Genomic DNA, 25,172 nt, shown 5'->3' with positions numbered 1-25,172 from the left:
ATATTCATATTTTATGTTTATTTGTTTGGTATGAAAAAAAGAAGTATAGTTTTGGCAGCCGCACTGTGCTGCAGGCATTTTCGGTTTAATAATTTCATGTTTTAGAATGCTAATAAAAGCTGGTGTGTCAACAAAGCTCATTCTTTTAGCCCAAGGCGACTATCATTGGTTCCACAAGTGAGGATTGTTAAACAGGAAACATTTACTTCAGAATTGTCTTGAACGAACTTTTAAGTACTAATATTGCGGATCATCTGGATGCCGTTTGAAAGATAAATGGAAATATTTTTTACTACGTAAGTATCTTGTTACAGTTATTTAGGCTTACTTATCATTTACCTTCATGATCATAATGATTGAATTAAGTGAAACCAATCTTAAAGATTAAGAGGACGAGCGAAACCAACCTTAACTCGGCTTCACAATAGTTTCAATAATCAGTTACACCTAACGATATTAAAAGCGCGATTGGAAAGAACCGAAATATTTAAAGAACTTGATTAATAATGATGCCGCTTTACCCGAAGAAGCTTCTGAAATTGCTGAATTCGAAGCTAAGTATTTTAAAACAAAGATAATGTATCAATACGCCAGTGAAGTATTTGTCACCTTGACTGTTCCGATTTCAAATCCCACTCCAGCTTTAAACTTTCTCCTTTAAATATTCCGATAAATTTCTGTGGTAAATATACTGATTGGCTTAATTTTAAAGATCTGTACGTGGAGACAGTTCATATCAATCAATCATTAGCAAAAATTCAGAAATTCCAATATTTGATAGGACTTTTATCGGATGAACCAGCTGCTATTAAGCAATATTAGTCGCCCTGGACTAAAAGAATAACCTTTGTGAACGCATAAACTTTATTAACATTCTAAAACATGAAATGTTATTAAACAGAAAAATGAGGGGGGTCTTGTTTTCAAGTATATACAGCAACAACGTTTAGCTCACAGAAGCTCACGGAGTTAATTTGATTTTACGTTCAATTACTATTTAATAATCCATATTTATATTTCATCATAACAGTGCGAGCACGCATTGTAATTCTGTCTGTTAATGCACTTCATAGCCAATGTGATTTAATTTACATTGATCACGCAAAGACAGCCTTAAAATTTCGTGCTAAGGAACATATAAGTGCTCTGCTGCCCAAAATTCTTAGTCAGAAAATCACATTTTCCATTTTTCTGCAGCCAAAATTATTCAAAAAGCATCTTCCATTGGTCAAGTAGATTTTGAGGCGTTTCAATTTCACAAAAATCTTTCAATTCTGGTTAACGATCCCAATTCCAATTCGTTCTACCCTCAAGTTCTTAACGAAATCATTTCATAGTTGTTTTTATTTTTTATCAATAGATAGCGGCAGTAGCTTGACTTCCTTCTTCTCATTGTTATCGCCCGAGCACAGGCTTCTCCTTCGTCATTCGGACTTTTGCAGCGGAAGAAAGAGATTCTACGAGTATATTTAAACCTCCGAAACTAGCCGTACAAATTTATTTAATGGTGGTTCTTGTTGTCTTAACACCTCCAATAACGCATTTCTTAGATGTCAGTAGAGTCTAATATTAACACGACCTTCAGTTTTACTTGAACAAGATCTTTCATTTGCTGGGAAAAAAAAAAATATTATTTTAAATACCTGAATTTAGACTCTCTGAGCTTGCTTTTTGTTAAAAGTTGTTTTTAAAGATTTCTATAATATCGCTTTCCATTTTCTAAGTTATTATCATTCATTAATGATTTTTTTTAAATCCTAATTAAAATAAACTTTTGATTCGCCCAAAGAAATCTATGTCAGGTTGTAAGGATTATGTTAATATTATTAACAGTTAAATTTTAAGTTAAAGTTCTTTTCCTGTCAAATTCTTAACTTCAACTTACTATTTCTGGCCAGAACGTAGTTTTAGAATCATTCTGAATACATAATGAGGATGAGCGGTATTTAACGGCAAAGTTCTACTTGCTGAATTAGATAGAATCACAGTTTCTGATTTGCGCGCGTCTGCTTTTTGGCTACTCTCTCTCAAAGCTGTTACGCTCGGCCGTACTCAGGCCCTTGATAGTTTCACAGTCATCTCGTGTTCAAGGGGCCAACTGCATTAAAACTTTGGTAGCTTCGGCTATATCTCTTTAGTTTTAAATTAGTTTTAGTTTATTCCTTAGTCTCTTAAGTTCAAGCCCAAGTGTCGGCTTTTATTGTACACTCCAAGACGGAGTTCTGTTAAAATCTTATTGGAATAATAAAGGGTTAGTTACCCTTCCATCTTGTTGCTTCTTGTCACACGAACTTAAGCGATTGTTCGCTTAGCAGTTCTTAGGATTCTTCACTCTCTACAGTAACTGAGAATTACACAAGTGAGATTCTCTACAAGTGGCGTCCGAACTAAAAGGGTTGTGGATGATGACTCTCTACTGTAGAGACATTAGGATTTCTTTGAAAGCAAGAGAGATGAAAAATTATCAATCGCCTTCGCCGGGAATCGAACCACGGACATCTGGAATACCGTACCGGCCCAGCGTGCAGAACCACTACACCACGAAGGCACACTAGGAAAGTGGGAGAAATGTCTTATAAGGTTTCCAGAAAATGTATATAAAATGGGCTATTATTTTGCTCATGCTGTTCATACTGATTATATTTTTTAAATAAATACATACCTGAAGCATAAAATTAAGTAGTAAAATTAATTATTGTAAATCTACTTTTGAAACAGCTCAATCTCGAGAATTTCAAATTATATATAAAACAGGTTATGAGTATGTATATACCTTATTTTATACACAATAAATGTATGAATTAAATAAAATAAACTATTAAAGAGGTAAAATTCAAAATTTTTGTCTTGCTGCTGTTTAAACCTTGTGTTTACTGAGATAATTCTAGTTTTTCAGTGCTGATTTTTTTTATAAAGCAAAAGCACACAAAGCAATTTAAATATTTATTTTCGTCTCACAATAAAACAAAATTTTTAATTTTTTTCCCTAAATTTTAAAATTTCCGGTTCAGTAATTTTGGAACGATGGTAACACTGCTTCTAATTCTTCAGAAATGTTACAGCACGAAGAACAACGGAGTACAACAAAGCCGATTGTCAAACACAAAGGTAAACACAAACCCAGTAAGGCACATATTAATATTATTAATAAACATGACCCGCCCCAGCCCTCAGTGTTGTCCGAAACGGCAGATGGCGCGAGAGCAAGAGAACAGTGTCAACTTCTGCGCACATCTCTACCCGTAATCCTTTTATATAGCGTCATCATCGGAAGGGTAAACAGAAACGGCGGCAAAGTGCTAGAAAAATTCTTTGCTCAACGAACTATGTTCTTGTCGAGAGAAAATGCAATTATTAGAAAGGTTAAAAGCTTTTGAAAGACGTTGGATAAGAGACTTCAGAGTGCACTTAATAATGGTGAATTACGGGAGCCAGCCTGGATGAAATGCTGTTTAATTAAGAGCCAGCATTTATTAGTAATGCAATTTCGGGCAGTCATCACAAGTATATTACTAGATGATTCCGATCAGTATTCAGCAAATGGATTTCATGTATAAATATGGACAATTCACACTAGTAATAGCTGTAAAGATTTAGAACATGACCTATCAGCAAAAGTTACCGAAGAGGTGTGATATTAACATGATATCTATAAATCGCTGTTATGTTTAGCGAAAGATAGGAAATTATTTGTTTTACTGCAAAATAAACTAATAATCCTCGGGCCAGAAAAAGTAGAGATAATAATATTCGTGATAAACAAAACGAGATTTCAAGAATTAAATTTTATTAGAATAATCGAGTTATTTTAAGAAGTCAAAAAAATACCCTTACATAACAGATTTATTAATCATAAAGTGCATCATATCTCAACGAAATGTGCAGGTCCGTTTGTTCTTCATAAAAAGAAAGCTGAATAAAAATACGTTTTAAAAATAAAAACAGTTTGTAAATCTAAATCTGAACAAAACAAACAAACAAAAAAAAAGGGGGGGTCATTAACAATAGTTTTAACGAGGAATTTTAGGATGTTCCATGAATAAAATCTTCGATAATTTACAATCTTAAGCTGAAACTGAACACGAATTTAATCGACAGTCTTATCACTCGAACTTCCTACAAAACGGAAAATAACTTACGAGTACCCTTTACCTAAAAGCGGTATATGTGAAGAATATTCGAAATCAGAAACATAATACCAAATCTAAATTATTTAATACAAATCTTTATCAACTTTTACACTTTGGCCATTTCATAGCGTTCTGACCAGTGTAATTTTAAAAGGAAAGGTGGATGGTATTTGAAACAGTATTCAATATTTTTACTGAACCTCCTTGCTATGAAAATGAAAATATTACGTTGAATTCTTTAAAATAACTTCTTGAGTTGAGTAATTACGGGTTCTCTAGCATTACATAAAACTGTATTTAATTCATTCGCTTCTGGTCACTTCTAAACTCTTGAGCTAAAGCTTCTGATTACTGGAACTATATCACCTGATTCCGTATTAAGAACAAAATAATTTCTTGGCGGAATGCCATAAAAGGAAGGAACCTTCTTGACAGAAAAAGAGATGATTCTAATCCTGCATTAGACATCCACGTTCAGTAACTGCTACATATTATGTTTTTCACCTTCGTAACAAGATTTGGGCACCTCCAATGATCAGCTGATCGGAAAAGCATCAATACTGACGAAAATCGTGCTTCCTGATTTAAACACGAACACGATATCTCAGTGTAATAATTTATCTCTCAATAAGTATCACACAAAAAGCATAACGCGACCTATCGTGATATCCAAGTTAGTAGAAAATTGGATAAATTATTGTTAGGTTCTGGGGCAGATGACCACAAAATGTTACTTTAATCAATCCGTTTTTATTTGAGGATTTATAATTTTTACTTGTTTGAAACTGCAACTTTTTTAACTTCAATGCACAGAACTATGAAATTTTAAATAATTTTCAATGAAATTCTAGGACAGAAAATTATACCTTGTAGAGACATTAGGTATTTTTTTGGAAGCAGGAAAGGTCAAAAATGAACAACGGCGTCTCCGGGAATCAAACCACGGACCTCTGGAATACGCGCCCAGCGTACAAACCACCACACCACGAAGGCGAAAGAAATACCTTATATACTCCCCTTTTTAAAGGGCGACAGGGTTTTTTTTATAGGGGATCCAATCGCGAAATCCTGAGTGTGAAGAATCATCATCCGCCACCCTTTTAGTTCGGGCGCCACTGTAAAGACATTAGATATTTTTTGGAAGCAGGAAAGGTGAAAAAATGAGCAACGCCCTCGCGGGAATTCGAACCACGGAATACGCGCCCAGCGTGCAGACCACCACACCACGAAGGCATGCTAAGAAGGCGGGAAAAATACCTCATAACCTATTATATGCACTGGATGAAAGATCAGCATTCTGCAGAATATTATAGAATGTCCGGCGTTTTAGACAAATTATGATATATGAGAATTATTATATACTTTCTCTAGGCGTTGTGCATAATAGCTAGGCATTCAATAGATTGACAAACGTTATTTAGACAAAGTTTGAAAAAAGGATATGATATGGGTATTATTTAAAAGACGTGCATCCCTAAAAAAATACATATATTATTTTGAAAAAAAAAAAAAATAATAATAATAATAATGAAAGAGTGCCATTAAAAAGCTTTTATTCAAAATACGCAACGAAAAATGAAAGCTGTATAAAATAAAATTTATACCTTTTTTTATTAAAAGAAACAACGTATGATATGTATGGAAATTTATTTCATATTTTGCCAGTTGTCATTTGGTATTCTACAGAATGTCTACGAAAAGAATAATTTTTAATGTTCAGGCGCTTTATTTAATAGCCATTAGCTTTGCGGCACTACAAGAGCCAGATGTGGTAGCCATTTCATTATGGAATCACCTAACAGGTGGACAATCATCCCTTCTCCGGTATCTGAACCCGGGCACATCACTACGGCAGTCAGATTCACTAATCACTATACCAGCTGGGCGACTGCCTAGGAAACGTGTGAAATATCAATCGTTTCACACACTGCTGGCCAGTTTTCGGCTTTCATGCATTGACGGTACATATCAATCAATAAAAGTACTTTTCTCCAGTTCAGAATTTCCTATAGCAATAACAATTCAGTGGACTTCTTCGAATCCAGCAATACAATGTAGAGGTATCATTTACATTTAGTAAAAATTCATAAATAGAAGTCAGTTTATAAAAATGCATATGAACAACATATGTTTCGAAAAGAGCCAAACTACGAACCTAGGGCGAGTATAAGTACATTTTATCTTCCTTGGGAAACTTACAAACAAAACGAACAAACTATGAAGGAAAAATATCAATTCGTCATAAAAGATTTCGAAAAAAGATAGCGCTCTAATACTACCTCTGCATCAACAAATACACATCAGATTATGATATAATAGCTATAACGTTTCTATAATACGTAACAAGGAGGAAAAGCATCTAGAACTGCAGTTATATCAAGACCGTATCATCGTGATAAAAGACAGAATAGGAAAACACATACCTCTGGAGTCATTCGAGAGATGGTTGGCATATCGTATCCAGCCTGTAAAAACAATGGGCAATAATCTTCGTATTTCAAACTGGTCAGCCAAGCAGATAAGATTTCAGCGTCCTGAAAAATGAAAAATTATATATAGCGGTGCAGAATTTTCAAGAAAATATTTCAAGAAAATTTCAAGATTTCTCAGTAAAATTACAGCATTGCAGCAAGAATAAATTAAATGCAAATATATAATGATAAACTGTTCTGCAATTTTCTAGGCCAGGAACATTAGTAGATTATTAAGTGCATATCAAGGCAAACGAATAAGCATAAAATTTCTTCTGTTTTATGCTATACAAAATTATAATGATCAAGAACGGATAAACATTTCAAACTGTTCCAAAACACTACATAATAATGGGATTGCGTATCAGTAACGTATGGGAAAAAGAGTTCTAATTTTAATAGTAGTTAGACGGTGAAATTTCGTACGAATGTCAGATCAAGATCGCAGTACTCTTATTTTGTAGAACTTCCGGCTACAAAAGCCGTCAGATTACAATACAGTAGATAAGAAAACATACATGGAAAATACATTGCTTATTGTGATCAGCAATTCGGTTAGTATGTTCAAAAATGTTATCGAATAATAGTTTAAACCGAAGTAAAGCCGCTTGCCAGATGAGTTTAAAATGCATTGTAAAAATTACCAAGTTACAGAGAAATGTAGGTAGGGTAAACGTAGAAAAGACACAGTAATATTTACCACAGGAAAACTCTTCCAAACATATAAATACATATTTCTTAACGGAAGCATGTTGATAATTCTGAAGTTTGCTAAGAAGTGTACAAAGATAAAGCTTGAAAATTTTATCTTAGATGATATTAAAAGCGCTAATCAGAAAATTTATCAACTGAATAACGTATAATATAATACGTACAATATAATGTAGAATAGTTATGTACTATATAACTATTCTACACGACAGCATTTAACGTTCTCTTTCTTTGATTAATAAATAAGTCAAATATAATATTCTTAATTTATCGCAAAACACATAAAAGACTATGATTGGCTGACTGGATGATTTTCTTACTAATGAGTTAGATCAAGGTTCGAATCCCATCAAACGAGCAAATGCGGATGGATTTTCCATTTACGTGTAAGGTGAATACAAGTCAATTTCCCTTAAAGAGTAAGCAAAATTTTCTAAATAATTTCCAGCTGATTATTTATCAGTTGGAAATAATCAGTTGAATGAAGCAACTTTCGTACTTTCCCAACAGCCTTACTTTTTATTCATTAAATAGCACGAATCATCATTACTTGTATGAATTTGAGAAAATAAAAATTCAAGAATACTAACTAGATTTGCTAGAACTAACTAGAAATGACCCCAAACTCAATAGAAGGGGAGTCGATTTCATGCTAAAGACTACTGATTTTATTGAAGCAATTTCCACTTACCGAGTTAAAGAGCCATTAGCCAGGTTACTTCATTTACAACCTTCATTAATTAAAGAAGAAAGGAACCATATTCGCTATAGCGACAAATATTCCAAGTTTACGCGTTTGCACAACAACCATTATTCCCCCCTCCATGCCAGAATAACCAATTATTTACCATTTCCCTTCTCAAATCTAACACCAGTGCTCGTTTTATAGCTGTTCCCGAGGTGTCTCAAAGTTTCCGCCATGGGATTAAAGGAAAACCGTTATAAAATGAACAATGGGATATCACCTATTGTATTCTAATTTGCAGAATGCTTCCTTTCCCGAGCCAAACATTTCCTAAAAATGGCAGAAATGAATGTGAGATGTACACGAGATAATTTCAGAGTCATGCCTGTGAGGTGAAGAAAATATTTTCAAATTTTCACCACAAAGAAGCACCCCGAGCCAATCAGCTATGTTACTCTATATTATATTATTATATAATTATTATTCATTTCATTTCAGTTTATGCAGTTAGAAACAAAGATATATTTTTAATTACCGAAAGTGAAATATCGGTTCAAGAAAGTCTGATTGAATTTTAAAATAAGGGCATAGATAGTTTTTACATAGCGATACATTGAATTAAGAAAAAACTTCCTCCTAAAATAAAGGGTCAACCAGCGGCCGAGCGGTAAAGTCGCTGAACACTGGTAGTTCGGTCCGAGGTTCGAATCCCGCGAACGGGCTGGCTGCATGGGCGTTTTCGTGGTTTTCGCCATGGGTAACGTGTATACGAGCCAGTTTCCCTTAGAAAGTCCTCCACGAAGGCATCCCTCCCCTTAGTCAGATAGCCCTAGTGTGCTTTGCCATAATTAAATAAACCAAACCAAACCTCCTGAAATAAACATAAACAATAAATAAATATCGATCGGTAATTTCCACGACCACAACACCCCAAGACTCACAAACTAGACCGTATATTACAGTGAACATACATACTACCGATGAAACAGACATTTTGAAAAGACCAATATGATATCTTTCTCGACTATGGATTACGCGTTTCCTATGCAGCCCTAGTTCAGTTTCCAGATACGGTTGGCTTCATTTTCACCTGAACGAGATTTTTCTTCGTCTTTCACCTCCCCCCCCCCAAAAAAAAAAAAAAAAAAAAAAAAAAAAAAAAAAAAGATCCCTCTTCACCAAAACGGGGCAAGAGATTCGTCAGTTTTCTGAGTATAATTTTTTTCCTCCTGAAGAGTTTTGATTAAAATCTACATGCAACATGAGGTTGCCGTTTTGCCTAGTTTAAGGTACGTATTATAGTGAACATCAAAAACAAAAAAGATTTATTAAAGATGAAAATAAAATAATAAATGGGAACTAAAAATTGTCAACAAGAATTTTTTATTCCGTAATTAATATAATCAAGAATAAATAATTTTGAGGCAATGAATTGGATGTAAATTAAGTACATTAGCTTAAAAGGCCGGCACCTGTTTCATGACCGACCGACAGTTAGATAAAAATTTTTGAGGTGAAACGTTAAAACAGAATTATTCAAACATTAATAATAGAACAGCTAAATATTTATAAATATACACTAATAATTATAATAATAGTAATCAATAAAACAATCGAATATTATAATATTTACTATAAACAGTGTGATACTTATTTATCTTTTCTTTCATTTAGTTTTTCAAGACGATCTCATTCTCTATTGTATTTTGTACATCGTAATTGATGCTGCAGATTTTCGTCGGTTAAGGACGCCAGGGTTTTTTTTTTTTTCGTCACTCAACAACTTCTTTTGCCACATTTCACAAATTTTGTGAATTCCGCCACCGGCTGCAAAATCTTACAGGGCGAGCCGCACGCGACACGCGGCCTGAACATCCCTGTACTTTACTCTTACAAACATTAAAAGCGTTAATCAGAAATTTTTATTAATTTATTAAGTTATTTGCCGGTACATAAACAGGAAAACACATTGAATTAGAAGTAGCTTTCTTTGTGATTCGAATCCCGAGGCATTGGCACGGTTGTCACCGCCACTAATCGCTATAGCAGCTGGGCGGCATAAAGCGATAACACAAAGCTCACTATTCAAACAAGCGGGAAAACATTCAAATAAAATGAAATTTATTTGCGGGAAATATCTAAAACAAGTGCGCAGTATTATATAGTTTTCATAAAAACATACTTTTAGAACCGCCCACAAAGACTTCAATAAGTAAGCCTTCAAATAAATATAAATCTCATAATTAAAAAGAAATTTTTGTTTTTATAGTGTAGTGGTGCCCAACCTTTGGCCTATGGCGAGCACATTTCCAAAACATTAACATTTTTGTTAAACACATTTCCAATCTTAAGTGATCCATCTGAAATATTAATTTCGGCAAATGGGTTTGAGATGAATAATAATATTGGTTGAACGTTATGGAAATCAGAGAACCGGAGTTCAAAATTATTTTTTAGTGCATTTAGGATTTCCGAGTATTTTTCTGTTTCAATTGCCTTGTGGTTATTAAATAAATTCTTGATAAATTCTGAAAATGGGTGAAATTTTTTTCTTTCATCTAATTTATCCACAAATTTAACTTTATCTGAAAAGCAGTTACAGTCCCAGTAAATTGAAAAAGGGTTTTTTTTTTTTTTTTTTTTTTTTTTTTTCTTTTCCCTGGAGATCATTCAGTTTGTTCAGTTTAGCTGTTATATCCGTGAGAAAACACAAATCGGGTAACCAATTATTATCGTCCAATTCTTTATAACTTTCATTTCCGGATTCCGAAAACTGCTTTATTGGCGAAAGAAGTTCTACAAATCGTTGAAGTATGTACTTTCTTCCCCGCTGAGCCTCTAACATCGGAATGAAGCAATAAGATTCCATGTTCGCTAACAAGTTCATCAGTCAGCAATCAATTATTTTAAAACGTCTTGCAAGATATCTCTTATGACTATAAATACTTACCATATTTTAACAATTAAGAAATATAATTGAATGGTTATTTTAAAAATATTTTTTGTTAATTAATAGTACCTAATCGGGCTGGCGAGCAGCACAAGGGAAAAAAAAAAAAAAAAAAAAAAAAAAAAAAAAAAAAAAAAAAACTTACAACATTGATAGAAAAATTCAAATGTAATACCCATGAGAAGCAATGCAAACACATTAAAAGAAAATGTCACACAATATTTTTTTGGCACATAAACAGGAAAGTTAGGGAGACACTGAATTAAAAAGCAGTCGTAATTTTTTACGCTTGTAGCAACTCCCCCCTCTTTTTTTCAATAGAAAGAAAGGGGTTCGAAGATAATGCTACCGAGAGTACCGAACAATATAAAAGTAGAACAAAAGAATAGGGCGTAGCCAGTAATACAGAGAGAACAAAAACCAATTACAGCTTTTAAAAATTTGAATCGTGAAAGTTGGCAACACTTTCTTACTTTTCACGTTTCAAGCAGGAAGGAGAATACCAAAAGGAAAGAGAACGAAATAAAGAAATTAGGCGTTAGGAAACACGAAATAAGGTATGTAGGGTGCGCGAGGGATGGGATGTGGAGTGTTCCGAAAAAGATTCTTATATACTGGAAAACGCGGTACAAACATGAGACTGCAAGATTATATGGAGCGCTTTGGAAAAAGAATGGACGGCAATGAAACACCCGAGTCAGCACATAAGGCGCAGATAAAAATCCCCACCACTACCATCGCAGAATTGAATCTTAGATAGAGTTGGATGGAATCCAAGGCCCCCCTTTAATGTTACTGAGAATAAAATAGAATAAAATGACAAAATAAAAAAATGCAAAAGCGGATTTTCGCAAATCTTTTCCATTTCGGAACTGCAATTGGTTCCTTTCATGTCAGACCTGAAAGAGTTTTGTTAGAGTTTACGTCCCTAGTAAATTTAGGAATTTTCCATGTTTACTAGTCCCTTTCCCCAAATTAAATACATAATTTCGCTGCAAAGCGCTCACTAAATTAGTTCTTGAAGATGACACAACTTCATGCACTTCACACAGGTCAGGGTAAACACATCAGAACCCAATAAACATTAAAGCGTTTTGCAACTGATAATACACAAGAATGAGAAAAAAACAGCATATTAAATTTTATTTTACTGTAAACCTACGGCCCCCGATGCAAAGTGGAGACAGAATTCATTTGAATAATCAGTGGCACCTCGGAATACATCTGCTCTGAAATACGTCGAACTTTATAAAACATTTTGTTGACTATGTGGTATTTGCTCGATGACATAGCGACTGATGTCATATTTGCTCGTCGAGTCAATGAGTCGCGACTGCGAGCACTTGTTTTACCTCTTTTAAGAAAATGCGACGACTGTCCATAAGCCTGAGTTTGCCTGCTGTTACTATTCAGTAATCCGAATTTTTACCTGATTTCTGTGGGTAATGGTTAGGGCCACACTATGGAGGTAAAAAAAGAATTTGTTGAAAAGCATGAAGATGGCCTGCATATCCGAAACTTGGCTACTGCATACGTATACTGAATGCGATGGTGTCTGCAAGTGCGGAAAACCAAAGGCGCTATTAAATCGGCCAGCGCTGCGAAAGGGATGAAATCGATTAGCAAAGAAAGACCGCTAGAGAATATTCAAAAAATGCTTTTTATTTGGATAACATGAAAACATGTATGTACAGTATCATGCGTAGCGCTTCATTTATATATAGTATATACTTCACCCACTGCATGCGTTTGTATCTTAGTGTTATACAGTGTGCGTGTGTGTATTAGAATTATAACAAAAACAATAGATTTTTATAAAAGAACGGATTAATTGCTTTCCTTTTATTTCTTAATGGAAAAGTTCATTTGGTGTACGTCCAAGGATTTGGAACGGATTCATGACGCAGACCGACCTACCACTGTATTGTTTACGTGAAAAATGTTTAATATTGTAATTAAACAACACATAAAATGACATACCGATTAATACACTAAAACATACGCATCCCTCCCAAATATTTATAACACAGGCTACATATATGTGAGACATAAAATATGAAAGAAAACTACTAACTTTAATTTAGCAATGGTCCCTTTTAATTCCTCATTTTAATTTGCCAACGTCTCCCTTTCTGTCCTAAAACTACTAAAGTGCGTCATCAGGAAATAATTCCGCATTATGCCATAACGTAAAGGAGTAACATTACCAACATTTTTTATCCAATCAGATTAAAGAATTTTTTACTATATATCTCGCGCTTTTCTGATGAGTGAGCAACAGAAGTTTTGAAATGAAAAAATATTAATTCGATATGCCTAATAACTAAACATAGTTGTTAAGCCTAACATAATGAAACTAGATTAACTGCGAATTTTAAACTGATTCATAATTTTAAATTGATTAATAATAATAATAATTTCAAAAAACTTATGATATAACATTAAATATGGTGTAGTAAAAATGAATAACTTGTAAAAGGATAAGATTATCGGAATTACCTGGATTATAAATCCGAAATGGATAATTACTATAAAATTCCCAGACTTGAACCTTAGTTTTGTATTATTTTTATTAAGTTTTTTTAATTCTCTATTTTTGAGTAATCACTATTACACTTACAACTGTTGTTATTTATATTTATTCCTACCCCTCTCATGATTTTTAGCCCAAAGGAGCGTTAGTCCAGAAGGGCTATTAGTCTCGAAATGGCATGCGTTGAATCATTCTAAAAGTCTGAACCACTTCTCAAACTGCTCCTACCAAATATTATAGCCCTGTATTATAGTTAAAAGAAATTAAGTAATGAAGAATCTGCATGAATGTATGTATGTTTTTCGCAATGTGAAAAAAAGACGGTACTTAGAGCCATTAAATTTTGAATTACGTAATCCTCCGCCTGAACATGGGAACTTGGAAGCCGGAATTTTGAATTTCGAATTTGTTTTATTACCTATTTTATACTTTGTAAAACTTTAACGAATTTTTGATTAACACACACTCAACGATTTCCAAGCGAGCAATGGCAACACTGTACGGGAAAAAACATTTTTATCTCCTGCGCATGAGACTGTCTATACGAAGTTCTAAAGATATGCTGTTTTAGAGTATTTTGTGATATTGCTGTTAAATTGAACTTCATGTGGTTTAAGTGCGAAGAAAGTTATATTTAATAAATAAAGGCAACACACAGAACGTTAAAAAAACGCTCTTTGAAAATAATATAAAATCTGGAAAAAAAAAAAAAAAAAAAAACACACACACAGAACGTTAAAAAAAAACCGCCCTTTGAGAATAATATAAAATCTGAATGTTTTCAGATTTTTTTTCCTTCTTTTTATTTGAATTTGAAGGCTAGCAGTTTTTGTAAAATATCGCAGTATCACAATGCAAATAAATTGGCAGCATATGCACATTAGAATTTACTTTGTTACAGGATGTAAATCATAATTACGCACTTAATATAAAACAGATAGTGATTCCTTCTTTGTTTAGCTCAAAAGGAATGGCGTTAAATACTGGATTTACGAGAACTATTCCTTTCGACTAACCCCTTTTACCATCCTTAATCACTCTTTTACAACCCCTTCTTCATATTCCTTCGCGAAAATGAACAAGAGAAGAATTTCAAGGCCATCGCAGAATTAATGAACTGCTGTCGCATGGAAGCCTTATAAATGAACGTTTCCCTAATTAAAGGAAAATAAGTTATGAACTTAACTTCCTCCATTTATTTGTCGCAGACGATTTATCAAAAAACAAACTGTCACCGCAAATAATGCGGATGGAGGTAAAAGACCAAATGAGTGACATGTTTTATCCCAGGAAACCATCCGATTCGCCCACAAGCGGGTTTTCTGTCTTCTGACGGAAAATTCAGTATCAAACATAAAGGAAAAATAATGAACTGGGGTAAACAAAGGTCAGTTCAATAATAAGTGGAAAATAAATGCTATAGACAATTAAAAGGAAGTTTAAATTATTCTAACACACCAAACATTCCTTATAATTAATAATTATTTAATAATATATTTAAATAAAATGACACTTTTAAAGGACATGCATACTTAATGACCATTTCAAAAGGGAAAAATAAAATCTCATTTTTGTTATTACATACAAGTAGGTTTGAGGACCATACATTCCCCCAATTTTACAATGTAAGAAAACCGAACAAATGCAGATTGAAAAAAAATAAAATAAATTCAGTTTTTAAAATCTGATTTAATCTAGTTCAATTTCAACCATATTTCTAGATTATAACTAGGCAATCAACTGGTAACAAACGTGACCAATTTTTGTAAGCAATGTAAGAAACATCTGTAAGAGATGTTTAAGTAAGCGATTTTAAATTGTAAAAAAATTGAACAAATGCAAATATAGAGGGTTACACATTTTTAGAATGATTTCGATAAAGAATTTAAAAAAAAAAAATCTTTTGGAATAAAAATTTCTGGCAACAGCTTATTATTTGAAATCAGACATATAGTCTGCTACTTTCCGCGTCTGTTTCTAGTCTTTTCTTTTCTAGTTTCAAGTTAAAACGTTGATAACAAAAGAAAATCTGTGACGCAGAAATCAACTGCAAAGTTTTTGGTAAGGGACTAATGACAATGTGGGGAAAAAAAAAGTTAGTTGTGTAAAGTTGCTGATAGGATACAAATAGTATTTTGTTCTGTAAAGTTTCTTTAGTATTTTTTCCTGTAAAGTTCTAATTTCTATACAAATAGTTGGAACGAACAGAAACCGCGTAGGACTAACCTTATTATTTATTCACATTGAAGGCTGATAATTCTTCAGCATTTATTGTGCATTAACGAAACTTAAAATGCATACATTCCGTTAAAACAGCAGACGATTGATTTAATATGCAGTGACTGAACACAAAAAACGCAACGAAAATAAAACATAGTAGAAATTTATAATTAAGTTAAGGACCAAAAATATGACGAAAGCCACTGGAATTTGGAACATAACAAAAAGAACGCATACGAAAATGGCAAAGCTACTTTTGAAAATTAAAGAATTATTATGCACATGACTGCCAGAGGTTGGTAAATTCTAAAAACTTGGTGAAGGTGGTTGCGCTAATACGTAAGTACACAATTTTAATCTAATATTAATTAGGCATCTGATATTTTTATAAAACGCAGAAGATCAATATAAGAAAACCGTACGGCAATTGAGAAAAACTTTGTGAATTCCTGGAAAACATAGTAGAAGTTCATTGGAAAAACGTAGTAGAAGCCTACCGTGCTGCATTTCCTTCATTTTATTCAAAACATGGATTTATGTAATAAAACATTTTAAACAAAAACAAACTTCTTAACCTCAATAGAACCAGAAACCTTGTCAACAACAACGACGACGACAAAAAATTAAGAACATCTCTGCCGAAGTTCTCGTGACTAAAATCGTATTCTGAAAAATTCTGAAAAGTGACGCTTGATTTTTTAATGAGTTATTTTATTTGTTTTGGGGACTCTGTTGAACATTTGGTCGTCAAGTTCGTAAAGATAAGCTTTCGTGTTTTACATTTTGTTAAACGTTCTATCGACATCTTTTGTTTAATACCTTTCTATTCAAAATCGTCTACGAGTCTGATTTATAATGGTTCCAACAGCTTGCTGTCTCTGCAGTTGTTCATATATATTCCTGGCTATATTGAGCTATATCACTACATTAAAAGTCGGCCTATAATATAAATGAAATTCAGGAATTTGAAAGAAATTATTTAAAATAAAAGAGAAAGTTTACATAGTTTTATGATTGAATCTCTTGCGCTTTTATTACTGTCTAAATTACTGATATAACATTAGTTATATTATAAAGTAAGGTTTTCAAGTATGGGAGAATAATACAATTCAGTAAGATGCAATGTGGACACTTCTCGTAATTAATTTTCCAGCTGGATATTTTGTTTCAGATTTGAGACATTTCTGCCAAACAGGTGTTAATACAAGTATATAAATGCAGCTTTGAGAAGGCGGCTAATATAGTTCTCTTTTATAAATAATCTCGGACGAATATTATTAAAGATAATGTTTTTCCTGTTTCTATCAGAGATTTAATTTTTTTTTTTTTTTTTTTTTTTTTTGTTTTGTTTCTTTTAAATTCTTCTTTTCCCTTTGTGCAGTGCTCAACCAGCACAGCTCTGACTTCAAGTTCGCTTTCAGCACTGCAACATTATAATATATTTTACATCGGATAGACATCTTGGCATGAGGAGAAACATCCAGAAGAGACATCCTTCAGACACAAATTAACGAGTGACCTTTTCCTTCGCAGGGTGCAGCCCACAAAATCAGCAGCGACCTTCTCACAAAGCAGTCATCAGAAGCGTAGCAATTGCCATAATAATAATAATAGTAATAATAACGAGAAGGAAGACCGCTTCGAGTAATTACACGTAATTAGATTAAGTGTGGGCATGGGGCCAATGACGAGGCAATCTAACGGAACCGCACGGAGGCGGAAGTTGGCGATTGGTATTATTAGGTGTGAGGAGGAAATAAGATTTTAGCTCGATGGCTATAAAGACGATCATTAAAAACTATCGATTTCGAGGTACAACTGTTTGGAAACGCGAAATGAGCCATGATCATTTTTCCAAGAAATGCCCCAAAATGTGGCTCTCGCAGAAAATAATACTCTAAATGCAAACGAATGAAGTGAAAACCGAAAAGATACGCAAATTCTCTTTCGAGAATGAAATGAACCTGATTTATACTGCAATCATTGTATTTGTACATAACGCAGATGTCATGTACAGCAGTGTTTCCAAACTCAAACTGCATGTGGACCGAATGCACAGTCTGAAAACAGCTGACGGGCCATATTTTAAAAAATTAAATTAAATTTTAATAACGAAATAATATTTTAAATTTCGATTATTAAAGTTTAAAGTTTGGTACCAGCAAGACATTCGGTAACTGCATGTACTGACCACTAAATATTAAATTTTCAGATTGACATTTATTTTAAACAATTGTAGCGTATTTAATTAATCATTAAATTACTTGTTTTAATTTAAACTAAAAATAAAAAATTATAAAAACCTCCTAAGTTTTGAAAGAAAATTTTACTAGCGGGACAAAACTTGACAACAAATAATAACAACTAAAGTTCTTTCTCTTACTTACCAGAGCTCATCAGCGGCCGAGCGGTAAAGTCGCTGAACACTGGTAGTTCGGTCCGAGGTTCGAATCCCGCGAACGGGCTAGCTGCATGGGTGTTTTCGTGGTTTTCCCCATGTGTAACGTGTATACGAGCCAGTTTCCCTTAGAAAGTCCTCCACGAAGGCATCCCCTCCCCTTAGGCAGATAGCCCTAGTGTGCTTTGCCATAATTAAATACACCACACCACCTCTTACTTACCAAATTTTTCTTCCAAGCACAAATAAAAATGCAAATGTTTGTATGCAACTGCTTTATTTATTAATACAGCTTACACTTGATGGGGTTTCAATTCTGATAACGTTCGCAGACTAGAAATTTTCTTCATCACAGATTTTAGATGCTGACCAATCAATTGGGTTCTTTCTTATTAATTTTTGACTGTGAAAAAATCTGTTCGCATACATGTATTCCGAAACAAAGCGATAATTCTAACAACAAAAATTCGTAACTGGATTTATTTATCTTTTGATGAGTACGAATAAATGTTAATCAAATCCATATCTTTAAATCTTTGATAAGATTTATATCATACTCTAAATTAACTAGCTCTATTTATAGAATTCCTGGTGCGTTATTCATGTTCGTTTTCAGGCGTTCATAAAATCTTTGCAACACCGTATTTGCAACAAATAAACAATACAAATAGATTCATTCGCGGGCCGCGGTGAAACGTTTAACAATTAATATTTAAGTAATTATGATTTTTCCGTCAAAACGGCAAGACTCATTATGCTTGCTACTTCGAATTCTCTCTTCCAGCGCTTATCGTCTATCTATGTCAGTATCTATGTCAATTATCTGATCTGAGTTTATGCAATTTCACTGCATTCAGCGTGCTGTTACACGATTTCTTTGCAGAGTTGTTTCATTGTATTGTTGCGTTTTTCTTTTTCTGACACCAGTTGTTACGTTATTTTCTTCCTTCACGTTCCTACGGAGTTCGTATGGATTTGGAGTGAATAATGACGACACTACTTGATGAAGTATCGAAACACACTTTATTAACCAGTATTGTTAGGACAGCTCCAAAACACGTTTTACAGTCGTCGATGAACTCCTACGATCAGCGACACAGCCTTCATGTTATCAGGCTATCACGGTGGAGACAGCTTCACTGCAAAGCACCAGAGTACAGCTCCCGACTCTGCTCGCTCGTTCTCGGAACTCCCCATGCTACAACTCGCGATGTACTCGACGGCACACAGAGCACAGCTCCCGACTCTTCGTTTCAATCGTTCCCGGAGCTCAAAACGCTCTCTCGACGATGCACTAACAGATTCCTTCGTTGAACTCGACGACTCGACTTCGTCGAACTTCGGCACTCGCCGCCCGGCTGTCAACTCGATCGACTCCGCAGAGATTGACTCGCTAGACGAGACACCAACTCGATACTGACTCTCTCGCACTCTACACGAGGCACACACACTCAATGACTGCGGACCAGCAGGGTTTACGAGCAGGGGTTATATATCTTTCGGCTAGTGTTCGAGAACATTCTGGGCTAAACCGGTAAGAATTCGTTCCAGAAGGTTCTCCAACCGTCCATGGTATATCGCCAATTTTGTGGCCAAATGGGCGATTTCTTGCAAAATATGGCAACCCTGAAACTGCTTTGCGGGGAAGCTTTCTCATCGCGCCTGTACATTACGTAACACTATCATAACGAACAAAATTCTAAAATCATATGACTAGAGCAATTAATAAGGCAAGCTTCTAATATCATAAATTATACATTTGGGTTTTAGAATTTTACAACCAGAAGAGATGTACTAATTAACTTTTAGTTGCTATTTACACGGTAATTAAAAATAATCAAATCTGCAATAATACAGACCTTCTTAATTTACAAACAATGTATGTTTTAATACCACTCAGTGAAAAGATACGGAGATAACTAATGCAACAGCAGAAATAGCATAATTTTTGAACTGAGTAAAGATTTCTTTTTCCATGCAAACTCCAACACTCAATAAACTTTACATAATACAATCATCCCCAACAATGCAACAACAAATTAATCTATTAATAACAAACTACTTATGAGCACTTAAAATCCAGAAGAGAAAGAACTGTCTAAATCAGTGTTTCTCAACCACCGGTCCGCAAGAAATATTTGCCGGTTATTTTTGTCTCCATGATTTATTTATGTGAAAAACTTGTGCCAATGGGTCGAATTATTAAACTTACCGGTCCGCGAAAACGTACCGAAATAATTTACTGGTCCTTGGAGGTAAATCCAGTTGAGAAACACTGGTCTAAATGACAGTTTAGTCGCCCCTCCCGATGCGTATTATCCTCCTATACTAATGAGACCTTACCAATGGTCGAATGGTTAGGACCGCTGAATACTAAGAGTTCAACTTAGGTTGAGTTCATGCCCAGGTGAACGGAATGGTTGCTTGGTTGAAAGTTATCCTTAAAAAGTCCTCCAAGAAGGCATCCATTCCCTTATGTGTTGCTGTCTCACTTGCGTAACCTAATCAGAGCAATCCCACGAATTTTTTCGTGGAAAGAAGTACAAAACTGCATTAGTCGTTGGCATAAGCCTTGAGCAGCATACAGGTGATAATATGACTTTCCCTAGTTCTGTTCCAATTTTGAAGGAGGTCACCCGGGGAAAGGAGGGCGGCTCCGACAGTATCCGACCCCCTTCTCCTACCATCAAACCACTCGAGATGTCGTTAGACTCACCGAATATTTAAGTGCTCCGTGGAGCACAGACATCCATGCTTCTGCGAGATTCGAACCGTGGTCCTTCAGCACGATAGTCAAAGTCATCAGTCATTGTACCATCTAGGCGGCATTCCCTTTCGTAAATAGCTCTAGCGTGCTTTGTCTAAATCTTAACAATACAATCCAGTCTAGTGAGTACCTGACAAGCGTAGCGTTTTAAACGGTAAATTACTTCTGGTCACTGTAAATTCTAAAATAATCGGTGGTATTCTAACGGAAAGGAAAAAAAATAGAGTTCTTAGAGTAGTGTGAAAAAATAATTCTAGACAGGAAAATTATAACTTATTTAATTTAAAGAAATTACAAGCTACACGAAAGCACCAGAAGTTAATATTTATCTAGGATTTTGCAATCTTTTTGTATTTTCCTCTTAAAACTAATAACTTAATCAATTCTTTTTAAATTTTTATGTATACGGTAAACACCCGTTAATTACGTAGCTTACAAAAGCACTGTCTATTTCAACATTATAACATTTCACGGCAAGATTCGGCAGCACAATGTAAATTTATCGTGTTTGGAAAACGATCCAATAATGAGAAAAGATGTTATGAATATTGACTTTGTGCATCAGTTCTTTTAAATAAGAGCTTAAAAAAAAAAAGTGCAAGCACTAAAAAAAATTTCCTCCGTTTGTTTTTAAAGTTTGCTTCGAAAAGGACCTTCTCAAAGACAGTTTGCTAATATTTACGGACAGTTTTAGTTCATTATTTAGTTTTGAGAAATATTTAGTTTTGGTGTTGTGTTAAAGTATCCGGAAATGCAGTAAATTTGACTGTTAACAAAGAATTGTAAATACAGTATTCCCTCCCCCTTTTACTAATTTTATCTTTCGGAAATCGAGAAAGGAAAATTATGCAAATAATTAATTTTCGAAGGACACGGTTACAGTAAGAACATGACAAATGAAAATTAATCATGGATAAACTACAGGTAATTGTCATAATATTATCCCCTTTAAAAAAACTATATTTCACTAAAATTTCATAGTAATATCAGCATTACAATATTTAATAAAGTATCTTCATTTCTTATTTCCTTGTAACTAGAATCTCTTCTGTTCTTCTTGTTGTCTCTGGTACTCCTTAGAGCGCAAATCATTTATAAATATTTACAGAAGGCGAATAAGCAGCCTATTCAGAAAAATCATAAACGCAATACCAATTTGAGCTTGCTTCGCTATGATGGCTCGATTCTTGCACTAGGTTGGCATAAAGTTCAACAATTAGAAGGGAAAGGTTCCGCGTGATCTTCGCAGATAGTTTGGGTGTTTTTCTGTTGTTAATAAGACGAAAACAAGTGAACGAACCCATTTTAAAACTTTGAGAAGCTGGTTCTCGAAACGCATTGAAGAAAGGGGTAATTACGGGAATTTCTTTGAAAATTTTCAGATTTGGCGTTAAAAAGCTACGGGGAAAAATACGTGAGAAAATATATGACATTCCAGTAAATAGACACCCTAAAAAAGAAAATCTGGGATAAAATTTGTCGATTAGTAAAATTAACATCAATAGAAATGTTGCATCTTTTTCGCGCATATGTTGCTTCTTTTCTTTTTTGTGTTATCAACACTTAACGTTAAAATATTACACGTATTATATGTGGTAATTAATTTATACTCCTTGGAATGTTAGGCAGATAGCAGATTTTACTTACAAACGAGTGTAAATGTCGCAAACTATAAATGAATAACAATTCATTCTAAAAACTAATATCAGTTCTCTAAATTTAAGATTTTTAAATAATGAGGGAGAAATATTATATAAAGTCACATGCAATAACATCGTAGAATTGTTTTTGTATGGCTATTGCTTTTTAATTTCTAAAAGAATAATATTTGAAATATCCCCATCCTTAAATCTATAATACGGGAAGTGCCGTCAGAAGATGGTTGCGTTAAAACAGATTATGTAATACGCGAACTACATTTTACTTATATAATGTATTACATATCTGAACACTTTTGCATCTTAATTATATTTAATAATATTTATGTAATAACAAGAATAGCACTAGGATGTTTACTTGGTTGGTTCTTTATTTTCACCAAAAGATTCAAGTTTAAATACAGTTCAAAATTTTAAGCCAAGCTTTAATTTTATACTCGACATTTTTTAAATAATAAAAGAGATTAGTTTAAACCAAAGCTTCTTAAAGTATGGTACATGTACCTCTAATGTACATCAGATTACAGGTTTTACGATTTTACGCAAAAGATGTTCATGAATGCTCAAAATGAAAGCAAAACATATATTTTTCATTCTTACTTATATGGTACAAAATTAAAAAAAAGATTTAAGTACCCTTATCTAGAAAATATTCAGCAGCCCTCTTTGGAGACACACGAACCATCTTTTCTTACAGTTTCTGATGACGAGAAACTTCACATGATCCTATATTTGTATGCGATTCAAATACAAATAGTAATGCAGTTCTACCCATCGAAAATACTCCAGACTTTAGCTGTGAAATGCATTATTAGATAGATACTTTTGAAGCACTAGGGACGAAGAAACACAAAACACTTCGGCACTGCTTTGAACCCCAATTAACTACCCTTGTCCACCATCGTAATTAATTTTTCCCCAAAGTAATTACGATCCGTGCCTGGATGAGAAAAGTATAAAGAAAAGCTGAACACACATACACACATGCCAAGGGAAAATAAGGAAAAGATACAAAAACCAGAAGAAAATCGGTTCAGAAATTGGAACGCAGCCAGTCGCGCGGGCTACATGTTAAGCAGTTGTCTTACACACAGTACGACAGCGTTTCAGCGCACTTTTCATTGTTGTTGTCTTTTGGTGGAGCAAATCCGTGGCATTTTGATCCCAGCAATGGGAAGAGGCGAGGGAATTTAAATTTCGGAGAAGTTTCCACCGGAACGTGTTCCGGTGCTAGAACTGCAAGTTATGAATAAGCGATGAGGGCGAGAAGGCTGAGTTGGATTCAGTGTGGGGTCATTGTCTCGTTTATGAACAACGGTGAAGTTTTAGAAAATCACGATTTCGAAGAAATTGGCCGGAACCTTCATTCTAACAGCAACTATAGTTACCGCATCACTTGGTTTTTGGGTCACCTTTGGAGAAACAAAAGTTAAATGTCATTCGATGTGACGACCAGCTTGCTTACTTTGAAGACCTGCATTCGAAACACCTGAAATTCAAATAATGGTATTGCTATGCTTTGCTGAATAAAGAAAAGAGAAATTTAAATTATTAAAAATTATCTCATTGACAATTCAAATCATCTTCTACGCGGACAGAAGCAGTTTTGTATCTTGTGCAGCGGCGTAACATTCAGCCTCTCTTGACATACAAGCAAATAACTTAAAAAGAAAGTGTGAAAAATGGCACACAGGAAATTAAATTGAAATTGCATTATTATTATTCTTTTTCTCCTCTCGCAAAACCCTTCTTGACAGCTTAAAAGATCTAATCGATTTCTCCAGTTCTGTTATGTAAATACTACAGAAATATTTCTTAAATGCAAAATAAAGATTTGTAGTGCTAAAATACTTCGTAGTGCCTATTTGTAGTGCTAAAATACTTCGTAATGCCTAAGTGATTTTGATTTAGAATATTCTCACAACCACCAGTACTTAATACAGGAGGTGTTTCGAGATAGTATTACAATATTTCGAACTCCGTTATGAAGCTTGGTATTTTAGACGAAAAAGCAAAAATTCAAACGGAAAGCCTATCTAGTTTCATTTTCCTTAGCAATAATGGAAGTAAAACTCTGAAATACTTCTTTCTTAACGATGAATTCTTCCTTATTAATGTTACCGTGATCATAATTTAGTTGACATTCGCAATTTATAATCAAAAGCTTTGACGGAATTAAAAAGACATGACAAGTTGAAATATCGTGGTGAGCGTTTTTTAAATGCTACTTCGTCTACAACCTCGACTATCCACATGATAAACCCCCTATAAAATTACGATTCACGTGAAAAATGCCACCCAGTCTTGTTACGGCACTAATCTTGAGTAGATATCCAGTATCTCAAAGTTGTTATTACATGCACCATAAAGAACAAAGAAATATCCTAACGCATGTAACACATATTTCGAGGCTGTGTTACTTGCAATACCTGCTGGAAAAGATATTATTCTTCTTTATCCTTACATGCACAGAAAACAAAATTTCTCTTTTCCTATCAGGTTATTTAAATCTTCACTCCAGAAAGTGATGCACTCTTTGCCCTCGCCCCACGAGCTGCATAATCCAAACTTTTTAACAATCGCATACATTTTAGAAAGCTGCATTTGTAAGCTAACAGAATATGCAACGAAACGGGTAAAAATGAAAAG

General features: G+C 34.1%; 1 protein-coding gene across 2 annotated transcripts in view; it reads right to left on the bottom strand.

Moving 5' to 3' along the window:
• The window catches only part of LOC118185249 (caskin-2-like), a 658,017-nt gene that overhangs the window by 33,567 nt on the left and 599,278 nt on the right, over window positions 1-25,172 (bottom strand). For both annotated transcript variants that reach the window (XM_085825792.1, XM_085825793.1), the window contains one exon: window positions 6,554-6,664. In XM_085825792.1, coding sequence (XP_085681918.1) covers window positions 6,554-6,664 — 111 coding nt within the window. The remainder of the gene's footprint in view (window positions 1-6,553; window positions 6,665-25,172) is intronic.

This window comes from Stegodyphus dumicola, chromosome 10 (assembly GCF_044657685.1).
Source record: "Stegodyphus dumicola isolate Sdum_Otavi_A_Nest chromosome 10, ASM4465768v1".
Taxonomy (NCBI): Eukaryota; Metazoa; Arthropoda; class Arachnida; order Araneae; family Eresidae; genus Stegodyphus; species Stegodyphus dumicola.
Note: the sequence above shows the minus strand (reverse complement) of the source record. Positions and strands in the feature narration are given on the sequence as shown.